Genomic DNA, 12,531 nt, shown 5'->3' with positions numbered 1-12,531 from the left:
CAACATTAATGTTAAGTAGCAAAAAGAACCACATAGTGGAATAATTCTGTATCACAGCAGTTAGAGTGATTTATAATACATTCATTCAGATCCAATTTTATCAGTACATAAAATCCTACAAATTGGCAAATGTGGGTGATGTCGTATATCACTGACAGTGCTCTCAGGTGGGTCAATTCCATTGTAGAATTGAGTGATGCTTGGGACATTGATTTACACACTGTAACTGTGAGAGAGATTTATCTTGTGGCATTTATCCCATAGATTATACAAGACAGGACTCTGCTCTCCCAAAGAGACTCTAGCTACTAAGGCAAGTATAACAGATTTGGAAATTACTTCAACCATGGCTGGCATGTTTTCTTTTCCTCTAATCCCAGGATATCTTGAGTTTCTTATAAAGTAGTTCTTGTAAAGTGGGGGCTAGAGAACCATGAACATTTTCATGGGCTATTAGTTACCCAGTTACTAAACATCAGGGTTATTCCTCAGAGAAAGGGCCTCTCCATGCCCTTAGAGATTTTCAATCTAATTAAGGAGTTAACATTTTCTAGACAATTGAACTTATATTAAATAGTGGCAAATATCACTTCATATGTTTACCATAATCAAAAAAGAAACTCTAGGATTATTTAATCCATGTTCAACTTACCATAGAAATCACCAGCTGTTCTATTTGAACAAATCTACTATATAAAAGTAATAGCCTATATTCAGCATTTTATGTGGTGCATAGATTTTAGAAATAAAGAAACAAGCTCCCCAATTTTTCAAATCATTCCAAGCCATAGCAATATTTAGGGGTAGGGACTTGCAACTTGGCAGTCAGCAGCTTTGATTACTGGGTCAAGGGAAGAGACACCGAGATAAGACTAAAGGCTGTTATGGTTTAGCAGAAAGGCATGTGCTAGCTTTAATGAAAAATTCAATTGTTTTTCCACTCAATGTTTAAAAATGTGTCTTCTATCAATTCCTGGTATTAATCGCAGAAGGTCACCTGCATTCTCCACCCCTGCTTCTGAAGCCTTCACTGAGGTACTGCAGGACCCTCCTACCTGGATTTCCCTTACTCACATCCCTATTTATTTTGGCTTCCTTGTCAAGTGCATTTACATCACTATAGACAAAAAGTTCCTTATAAAAGCCATACCCTGTATCATCAAACCTCCACTGCATCCTCTAAGTCTTGGAATTAAGATTCAAGTCCTTATAGGCTTCCAGGACCTATAAGGTCTGGCCCATTTCCTCCACCAAGCTCATCTCTGCACACTCACTCACCACATTACAGGATCATTGACTCTTAAATCCTATAATGTTCTCTCCTTCCCAGGGCTTCTACACACAGGGCACATGCCCTTCTTTTAGGAATGCTTCCCCCATCACCTCTATGCACACACAGCCTTGGTAGCATCTATCCATCCTTCCACTGTCGATATCTTCCTTGAACAGCCTCCATGGAGCCCACTAACTAGGTCAAGTCTTGCAATGTTTAATTCTACTATGGAACATTATTCCTCCTTTTCTGAGCTCTTGTCTCAGTCTGCAATTAATATTCATTACTGGGATTATTTCTCCAATTGTCTCCATACCTAAATCTCCAAGCAGTCCAAGAACAGATCCATACCTCTCTTTGCTCACCACTGTATTTCCAAGGCCTCACTTAGTGATCAGCACATAAGAGCCACAAAATTAAAGCTTACTGAAAGTAAGCCAACATGCGTGAATTATGGGAAAAAGAAAAGGTGGAATGGAGGAGACAAAGGCACATAGTGGCTGACAGGTCACAAACTATCTTCAATAGCCATAAAGTAGTGTCACACCAAACTGTCCAGAGGACTGTGGGAAGAGTTGGAGTGAGTCAGTCATAAAGATCCACAGAGAGCAGTGTAGGTGCCTCAAGGCAGAGGGGAGAGAGATAGCATTACCAGCAAAGGAGAAGGCCATGATCTCCTGGAGGTGGGGAGCTGCAGAGGGAGGGCGGTACATGACTTTCCCCTGGTTAACATCTTCCTGTGTGAAATACCGGATGGGTGAGTGAGGCTGGTCCCTGTGCTCGATGATACCTGGGGAGGAAGAAATGGGCATGAGCATCCCCCAGTAACTCTCAAGGCTGACAAGATGGTCAGAGCCACAAAGCCAGCTTTGCTCATTGGTAGGAGTCTTTTATCCTTCAGGTCCAGTTACTCTCTCTGGTTGTTCTTGGTGTACTGTTCTCTTGTAATTCAAGAAAAGGGCAAATCTAAAACCCAAAGTAGGACTCATGGAACATAAAACATAGTAAGAGGCAAACTACTGCCCCTCATGAGCTTGGACCACGTAATTTTCCTTAAGTCACAGAAAGGGTACCATAACTATGAGACCCTCCCAGCTGAGTTTCATTCAAAGGTCAAGGTTGCTGAGAGGCCAACCTAGAATGATTTTCTAATGAGGCTGTAAAGAGATTTTCCTTCGTCTTCCCTCCTCTCTTTAGAAAATGCTTTAGTCTCTGCGATGATCTTTGGCAACAGTAACATGAATCTCAATTATTCTAAGAACTGGATTTGCAGCATTCACTTGGCCTATGCTCAATGCTTTAGGGGCTGCAGGTTTGACTGTTCATAAATTTTGCAGGCACAGAGCTAATGCTTTCATCATATTTCATATCTTATTCTTTAAAAGGAAGGCACATGTGAGGCTGGGGGTTGAACTTTCTGTGGGGCTGAGACCAATGGCCATTCTGAAGAAGATGGCCCAGCTTCTGATCTGACACTGTAGGGAGAATTTCTATTATAACTTAGCAGATTTTAAAAAAAAGGGCAGGGTGACTTTTAGACTTTAAATGGCTTTGGACTTTATCAAAAGGTAATGGAGTTTAATTTTCAGACTTTTACTTTTCGTTGGGAACTTGGTAATGGGAGAGGCTTCCTTCAGGGACCATGGTTGGTGTCGGGAGAACAGTGTCAGAGAAGGAGCAGAACTGTCATAGAAGCTGGTCTCCTTCTTGGGAGGGACAGCACACCTCTGTTGGACACAAGCTCATTATGTGAGCTCAATGTGAAGAAATCTGAGTGCTGGAGACTGATGGAAGGGGCCCACTTCTCCTCTGACTCCAGTTCTGCATTCCCATGTTCCCTATGAAAGGAGGAGCCTTTGGGCCCTGGCAGACTTCTTTGCTCTTAGCACCTGCTCATTTTGGTCTGCTTGCCCCCTCGGGGCAGGCTTGGTCCCTACAGACAATGCCTATATGCGCCGGGTTCTATCAGGTCATGGCAGAGAGTGCTCAATCCGGTGGCACCATGTATTCCAATCAGCTCTGTCCAAGCCAAAGCCAACACATTATTCTTTATCTTTCTCTCTTAGTTCTAAACTAGAGGACAGGTGCATGGGATATGAATAACTCTTATTCCTAAAACCCCCATCAGTATCTCCATGTACCCAAGCAGAAAAAGCTACAGAATTTTTAAGATTTGTCCACAAATGGTAGGCGATAGCATCTCCCAAAGGATCGTTTACTGCACATCTTACCATGATTTGGATACAGAGGTCGAGTGATATTGTATATAATCTTTCTACTGGGCCTCCCCGAGTTCACAAAGGACAGGGCATGAGGCTGAATGACAGTCAGGCCATCTTCCCGAGCCTGAAAAAACGTTCAGAAAGGGAGAAGGAAAAATGGTGTGATGAAAACTGAACCAAACCCCCAAAACCTTATTAAGAAAACAAAAGCAAATTCCCTCTGGGCTTTTAAGTCAGTCACACTGAATAGAGTTTCCTCCAGAAGGTCCAAAAGGATCTGGTGTCTTGCACTACAGATTTGTCCCAGCCTCAGTAAGCTCCAGGGTTACAGAGAACTTTGTAGATCATCTAGCCCCCTGGCTCTTCTCTCCTCTGCCCCTGACCTCAGGTTTATGTCAGTATATGCTGTGGGGGGGTCCCAATATGGTTATTTTTCCCCAGGCGGAGCTTGCACGGGAACACATTTGGTCTAAAAGAGGCTCCACAGCTGGCTATTCTACTGTTTCCATCTGGCTTCCACATCTTTGCTCTTTTAACTTAATGGGCTAAGGTTGAATCTGGCAAGAAGTTCTGACGACCCAACTGGGAGGTTTAAGTTTTGGCCCCAGGAGGTTCTTCAGAGCATTACCCCAAACCTCAGTTTTGTGAATTTGTGATGCTATCTGTTTTCAAAGGGCTAAAGATGAATAGGGCCTCAAACACCAAAAGAGGCTCACTATTTGCATTCAGAGCTATTTGTTTATTAAAGCTTATAATAATAGCCAACATTTCTCTTTGTGTTCATTCTACTATGCAAAAGAACTAGATATTGCTTTTCTCCTCTAGCTTTCAGGACTCAATGAGCGGGTCAAGCAATATTAATCAGAGGGCCCCATGTATGTGTGTTATTTTCACTATCCTGTGCACATCCATGACCCACCAACAGGAGGCAACACTCAAAAAAAGAAGGAAAGATTCAGACTCCCACAAGTAGGCAATGACTGGGGACAGTGGCAGCAAAATCAGTATAGAGAGAATAAAAGGGAAAACTAGTCTGAGCATGGACCTTTAACCGAGTCATGCATGCTGTCTTAGAACATAATATCCTGCTTGTTGCAGGCTCTTCCTAACTGACCCTAGAGGTAGGCTGGGGTGTGACATGCTCTTCTGCTCTTTGAAGCTCTGCTTCTTCCAGAAGGAATTTCCCCATTTAGAAAAAGATTAAGTGGGGCTCAGTAATGCTCCCAGAGGAGGGTGTGGTGCTCTTCTTTTAACCATAAAAAGATTGAAGGTTGCAGTTGCTTTGTAATTGTCCCCAAGGCAAACTTGTCCCAGGGAGAGGCCGGCATCTGCAGGTTAAGACAATCCCCCCATAAGTAAAGAGTCATATTTCAGGTCCTTGCTCAGGTCTGGAATGTAATGAGCAAGGAAAATTAGAATTGCAAACAGCAGCTGGTCTCTCGACCTAAAATAAAACAAGTAAGGACAACAAATTAAAAAATATATGCCCTATATAAGGTGTTTACAGCCCATTCATGTGTGCAGACACATGTGGGCATGCATACAAGAAAAAAAGTAAAGGCTTGGCACACTGTTCAGTTCTGTTTGCAAAATTGCAATCTCAAAACCATTGTAATAACCTAAAATTCTCTGAGTATCATGGGATACTTTTGAAAATCTAGATGTCCCTAAAACAATAAAGTGGTAAGAAAAGAGAATTATCAGGGATATAGGTCTATGGAAAAGGGAAATAAGTTCCAGCCAAGACAACATATATTCTATTTTAGAATTTATAGATTTTTCTCTACTAATAGAAACAGACATTGGGTAGAAAAAGTGAGGACTTGATTCTGTGAAGAAAGCAATATTGAGGTTGAGACATATAAAAATATGATCAATTTTAATACTGGCTATTTAAAATGTTCAATATTTATCAATTAAACATAGTAAGAAATGAGAGATTAAATTTCACGGAAATCGTTACGGAAGACATTTTTTATGACACATCTGTCAACCAAAGAAAATTGCAGAATAATTGTTTTCATAATACCCATATATCTCTGAATATATCCAGAATCCAAATCTTTCTCCCTACCTCCACTGCCACCAACCTGCTCAGAGCCAGCTTCTCCCCTGGATCATATGGCCTCCTGACTGTCCTTTCACCTCCCCAACAGTCTATTTCAGCACAGCAGCCAGTGTCATACCTTTTCAAAGGACACTGGATCTGTGTCCAACACCCTGCAGGGGCTTTGCAATCAGAACAAAAGTCAAGTTCTTACAGTGGTCTGTTGAGTCCCTGCGATCTGTGTCCCCTCCACATCTGTGAATTCACATCAATCATTTTCACTTTCACTCACTATGCTTCAGAACACCCTCAAAAAGGAGACCCCCAAATTGAAGTTGTCACGCCCACCCATATCCCCAATCTTAATAAATGGCACTTTGGTATTAATGTTTGATGGAGATGAGTTGGGGTTGATTCATGAAGATTCTATAAGAGTAGCAGACACAAGAGTCTTCCCATATATAATTTGCTACAGTGCCTCTAAACCTTTCTTTATCTCTCCCTTAATTTTTCTACCATTGTAACAATTTTTTTTTTGGGGGGGGGTACTGGGGATTGAACCCAGGGGTGTTTAACCACTGAGCCATATCTCCATATTTTTTTCATATTTTATTTAGAGACAGGGTCTCACCAAGTTGCTAAGTGCCTTACTAAATTGCTGAGACTGGCTTTGAACTCACAATCCTCCAGCTTTAGCCTCCCAAGCCACTGGGATTACAGGCATGCACCACAACGCCCAGATCCACTGTAACCATTTTTAAGTGTTCAGTACAGCAGTGTTAACTATGTGCACATTATACAATAGATCACTAGAAATTGTTCATCTTGTAAAACTAAAAATATAGCCACTGAGAAACTTTCCTTTTCTCCCTAACCCACTCCCCTCTCACCCCTGACAACCACCATTCTACTTTCTTTCTCTAAGAGATTGACTACTTATATAGACCTCATTCGAGTGTAACCAGATGTTATCTGTCTTTTTTGCGACTGGCTTATTGCACTGGCCTAATGTCAAGGTTCATTCATGTTGTAGCATATAACAGGATTTCCTCCTTTTTAAGGCTGAATAATATTCCAGGTATGAGCATATGTATATAATAAAGATATACACAGATATGTATCACCTTTATACGTCATGTATAGACAACATTTATATATCACATTTTCTTTGTCCATTTATCTGTCAATGGACATTTAGATGGCTTCCACCTCTTGGATATTGTGAATAATGCTATACCATGAACATGGGTGTATAAGTAACTTTTCAAGATCTCCCTAACCTTTAACTCATATTGCCACTGCACGGGGTTCATACCACTAACCTCTCTTGTTCTAGGGGAATGCAGTAGTCTACTTGTTGTCTGTATATCCCCCATCCAGAATGTTCTCTACCCTCTAGCCAGACTGAGTTTCCACAGCCAATCATTAAAAATCTGGTCATGGCACTTTTCTGCTATAAATCCTTCAACACCAACAGTCTTTGGGGACAAAATGGAAATTTTATCATAAGGTTCTCCATGATCTTACTGTCATTTCCTGCTGCTTTTACACTTAGGGATTTATGTGCCAGCCCACTGAACCACCTATCATTCCTCAAATATGTCATGTTCTCCTGTGTCTCCAGTTTTTTTCATCTGCTGCTCCTATTGCCTGGGTGAATTTCCCCTTTTTTACTCTCTATCTGAGGTTATTTACAGGTGGAGATTTCAGCAGCAAACAGCATCCCCTGGGGGCCTGTCAGAAATGCAGATTCTTCACTCTATGCCAGACCTGCTGAGTTAGAAATCCTGGGGTGGGTTCTTTTTTAGGGGAGGGGGACACTGGGGTCTGAGCTCAGTGGCACTCGATCACTGAGACACATCCCCATTCCTTGTTTTGTATTTTATTTAGAGACAGGGTCTCACTGAATTGCTTAGGACATTGCTTTTGCTGAAGCTGGCTTTGAACTCGTGATCCTCCTGCCGCAGCCTCCCACACTGCTGGTATTACAGGCATAAGTTTGAGATCTCGAGAACCCTGATCTTGAGATCTCATTTCCACTTAGCCAGCTCAGTCCTCTCCTAGCGGAAGCTTCTGTGATGCTCTCCCGTGCTCTCATGCACTAGGTGCCCTCCCATTGGCTTCCGTGTCATTGCATTTACCACTGTAGTATCACTGCTTATTTAGTTGTCTCCTCATTGACTCAAAGTTCCTGAAAAACAGAGGCTCCACTTTAAGGTCATTGAATCTCTATGTCTTCCACATCTCTTGGCATAAACCAGGAGATCAAATGTGTTTATGAATGAATGCCTGGATGAATCCATGTGGAGGTAGACTCCTATTTTTATGTGTGTGTGTGTGTGTGTGTGTGTGCACATGCACGCTTATACTATGTATCTACCACATAAATTCATAATGTAGTTAGCAAATATGTGCAGTACCTATGTGTTTAGATGAGTCTAAACTACTGAACTGAGAATGTGTTTTTTGTTACTGATTACAAGCATGTCCTACAGCAATAGCCCTAATTAATATCAAATAGATACATACCCTGTATATTGTAAGTAACAAAATAGCAAGCTAATCAAATTTTATAGTAAACTAACTTTTGACATATCCTGTGTTTCAGATGGGCGGACCTAATTTGCAAACATGAAACCTGAGATCCTAAAGGTTAAATCAACTTGACAAGTCTCTTCAGAGGTGCTCAGCAGCAGAGCGGAACAGCACCATCTTCATGGCTCCTGGCCTGTTTTTCCTGTCTATGCTCAAAATAACACTGCATTAGCATTTGGCAAGAAATGTGTATGCACAGTTTTCTTTACAGTTTGAAGAAAATTCTGATCCAAGTTCCTCCAGTCAGAATGATGAATTATAGACTTGATAGTGCTGCTGAATTATGATTTCTTTAAATTACGGTTTATGGTGGAAATGCCGATACCAGCTACTCATTAAAAACTTTCTATTTTCCCCTTTATGTCTCTGTCATGCCCTAGACCCATAATTTCTGAAACTATCACTACTCTCTTTGTTGTGGCTCAAGGCTGATACACTACTTTGGAGTGTAATTATGTGGGCGCTAACTAAAACATGGATTCATAGTCGCTGATTTACAAGGGCTTGCATGCTTGTGGCTGTCTGGAAGAGTGGTTCTGGCATCCCACTTATCCTAGACACAGGGTTACAGTGGAGTTGCTAATCGTCTGAACTGAGCTTCATGGGACAATGCAGCTGACACCTTCCTTCAGATCTTTCCATGCACCACGTTCCTTTCACATGGCACAGGGGCCGTCTGTGATCTGATGCAGTCACCTCCACATTTCCATTATTCCTTTTTTCTGTCTTCCTCATTTCTTCAGCCTCACGGGACTATTTGCAATTTTTCCACAGTCATATCCTTTCTCACTGTGTCTTTCATGTCCTCTTGATATCTGTGATAGTGCTCTTTGACATCACCTCTCCATTCTGCAACCTGTCCCCAAGTTTTCTCTTGGGTAACGAATTGCTACTTATCTCTCTGGATACAGCACTGACACCACCTTCTCTAGGATGTTTTACAATACAAGGATAACTTTTCATAGAGCTTTTGAAAAATAACAGTTTCTCCAGCTAGGTGGTGCTATAACTGGTTGAATAATTATACTCAAATGGTGTTAATGACATGGAGATAAGCCTGAAATTTCTTCTAAGCACTCCAGGAGAGATCCTGTAACTGCCTGGGATGCTAGAGAAAGAACATTGGCAATGGATGGGAGGTCAAGATGCACTCCACATAATCTTCCTCTCACCCTGGGAATTTTAAGTTTCTTTTTCAAGTCAATGAGAAATGTGTTTCCAAGGCTGCTATTGCTGGCTCTGGGGTCTGCGTTCTGGGCCAAGAATCTACCACATTTAAAACCAGGACACAAATCCCAGCAGCATACCACATGCCTCTTCCAAGTGTACACCATGAGTTCTCCCACCCGACTCACAGTCATATGGAGAGATGTTCCCAGAGAGAGCTTAGGTGCCTCCGGCGTGTGCGGTAAGATTGCAATGTTGAACACACGGCTCTCCAGGTGGGCCTGAGCATCTGTGGCCCTGGACACCTGAAAAGCAAAGTCATCCTGGTGAGCCTTTCATCTTCTGCTGGTCAGAGTATACTTGCATGGGTTTCGCTTCTCCCCCTTTAAACCATCTGTCTTTGCATCCTATCTATACATTCCTACATTACACTTTTCATTCTGTTCTTCATATTTTATTGTTAATCATTTACTGATTATAAAAAAGACAGACAATCATTTTAGGCAATTCTGAAAATTGCAGGAAAGTATGAAAAAGAAATAAAAACTCATCTAGAATTTTACTACCTAGTAAGAGTGATTATTAATACATCGAGGTATTTCAGTTTAATTTTTTTACTGTGCAGACAAATCTCAATTTGTATGCAATTTTATATTCTAATTTTTTACTTAATAAAATACTGTGATATTTTGCTATATCCTTAAACATTCTTGAAAACATAATTCTGGATGGCTACGTAATGCATTATTATGATTATGTGACATGTGATCTTTATTCCATTCCTTTCATCTTTATTCATCATAGATTCCTATACCTAGACTAGCAATGTCAAATCTCAGCCTCAGTTTTGCAGAACAAAATTATTAACATTTACAGTTAAGGTAGTAGTCACAGATTAAACTTTTTCTTGTTTCAAAACCACTGAAAAATGATGCTTTTCCTAGGCTGCTTCTTGCCCCCTTAAACTCTCCCTTGTCTCCACTGTTTATTCCACTTTCGTTTATCATAAGAACTGCTAAGCCCTGTGTGGCCACGTGTAGTTATATTAATTCCATATGACAGGAGTCAGGGTGGTGCAAATTCTGAGACAGAAGGCAACACAGCAGTTACAGCTCACGGAAGAAAACTCTTAGTCTTTATCTGGATCACATCACATGCCTGGGATCAAGTTTCAGAATATCTATGTGTCTTCAAGGAGATTCCTCATATTGTTGTTATAAAATAATATTAATATCTATAGTTCACTGATCATCTAGTGTGAGCTCAGCATTGTATTAGTTGCTTTTTAAAGGTTGTCTTCTGGGCTAAGGTTGTAGCTCAGTGGTAGCGTGCTTGCCTCACATGCACAAGACTCTGGGTTCAATCCCCAGCACTGCACAAAAATAAAAAATAAATAAATGCAAATAACCAATATTGGTTAATTGGTTAGTTGGTTTTATATCAGTTCCACTGACCAAGATGACTTACTTTGGAAGCTTTCGGAAATGAAGAAAGGGGAAAACTCTATCTCTTGAAGAAAAAGGAACAACAGCATGTGCAGGTAGTGAAATGTGGGCATATTACTGGCAAGTGAGTCAGTCTGGCTTATCAGTAAAGTCACTGATAGTGAAATACATTGATATTTTTTTCAAAACCCAAATCCTCTGAGGAGGTGTCAATGTGATCCAAATACACCAAAACTAGGGCTATTTCCCACACCAAAAAAATGACTAATTGTGCATGCTTTCCTCTCCCTTAGACTGTCTCTATTTTAAAATGCCACTTGTATTACATGAATCCCATCTTTCATGCAAAGTAACAGATGGGATGCATTGATGGCTCATGACAGCACATCAACATTAAAATGGAATTAAATCTATGCAACTCATTATATTGCATTTCCTGCCTTAAAGAAAGAAAAACAAGGGAAGAAAAAACGAATCATCAGAACAGCATCTTTTTTAGTTTAAAATCCTTTAGGGATACTAAGATGATAAATGGGAAAAGTTGCTAACCATTTATTTTAGCACATGGCTATTGTGTCTGTGTATTTCAAATCAAAATAGGAGGTAAGCCTATAAAACACTGAGACTTTAAAAACAAACAAACCAAAACTTTTATGTCTAAGAGAACACAATCTCAGAGTTGTTTCATACTTGTAATAAAGGTGCTCTCAGTGTTTAAAATGCACTTTTTGGACTGCCTTCAGAGGAAGTTCACAAATCATTAAGAAAGCTGAGAGCATTACTTCATAATTACTATCCACTTTAATAAAAAAAATAATTGCCACTCTTTTTCTTGCCAGACCTGATTCTGAATGACTTTTGGCTATTTTTTTTTCTATATTTTCAAATCTACTTCCAAAAATGTATATTGTCATTATTGAGTATATTATCCAACACACTTTGAAAGTAATTTGAAATGGGAATTCTAAACAAATTCTGCACAAGAAGTGTGAAGGGAACATCTTTCTAAGTGATAATGTTCAGATGAATGTTTTAAATTCTCATTGAGTTTTTTAAAAAATTGATTCATTTTTACTCTCATTTAAAAATTTTATTTCATTTTGCTTTATTTTTTATTTTTATTTCATATTTTGCTTTATTTTGTTTTTGTACTTAGCAACCGACTTGTGAGAGCAATCAGATATCATTTTGAGCAGGTGCTTAGAGTCCCCTTCCAGGGAAACCTGCCACATTGATAATATTCTCTCTCCTGACCCTCAAGGAGGTAAAGGCAGGTCCCCAGATTCTAGTTTGCTGAGGTGACTTCTTTTGATTGAGGTCTTTGCCTCCATTCTGGCTCATTCTCTGATGACTGCAGTAGTCCCCAGGTACTAACAATGAAAAGTTAACTAGGGACAAAGGACCCCCAGCATTTGCTCGCTCAATGGACATTTAATGTGTTCAGTAGAATCTCATTTTAACGGTTTCCAGATTTATCTCAACCTACTCTTTGGAAAAGCACATCTTTTACACAATATAAATTAGGCAATGAAGATGTACACACCAGGTGTCAGAAGCAGAACGGAGGTAATTTTAACAAGGTGAGCGATTGTGGTTGGTTTATTCCCAACTGGATCCTAGACAAAAGAAAACCTCAGACTCCGAGGTGACACTGCTTTGGCTGATTATCATTAACATATGTATTTTCCCTGACACCGCCACATTCTTATCTGTATCCTGCTTAAACATTCTTGTTTTTATTCTTTTTTCCTTTGTATTTGCTTAATTTTTTTCATTTCCAAA

General features: G+C 40.2%; 1 protein-coding gene across 6 annotated transcripts in view; it reads right to left on the bottom strand.

Annotated features, from left to right (window-relative positions):
• FRAS1 (Fraser extracellular matrix complex subunit 1) overlaps positions 1–12,531 on the bottom strand; it is a 448,933-nt gene that overhangs the window by 110,802 nt on the left and 325,600 nt on the right. For all 6 annotated transcript variants that reach the window (XR_014023287.1, XM_081304117.1, XM_081304120.1 and 3 more), the window contains exons 32-34: positions 9,493–9,609; positions 3,505–3,619; positions 1,926–2,063 (exon numbers count right to left, since the gene is read on the bottom strand). Coding sequence is in view for 5 of the 6 variants with exons in the window: in XM_081304117.1 (XP_081160243.1) it covers positions 1,926–2,063; positions 3,505–3,619; positions 9,493–9,609 (370 nt within the window). In the remaining variant the exon portion in view is untranslated. The remainder of the gene's footprint in view (positions 1–1,925; positions 2,064–3,504; positions 3,620–9,492; positions 9,610–12,531) is intronic.

This window comes from Spermophilus citellus, assembly GCF_964194105.1.
Source record: "Spermophilus citellus genome assembly, chromosome: 8".
NCBI classification, from domain to species: domain Eukaryota; kingdom Metazoa; phylum Chordata; class Mammalia; order Rodentia; family Sciuridae; genus Spermophilus; species Spermophilus citellus.
Note: the sequence above shows the minus strand (reverse complement) of the source record. Positions and strands in the feature narration are given on the sequence as shown.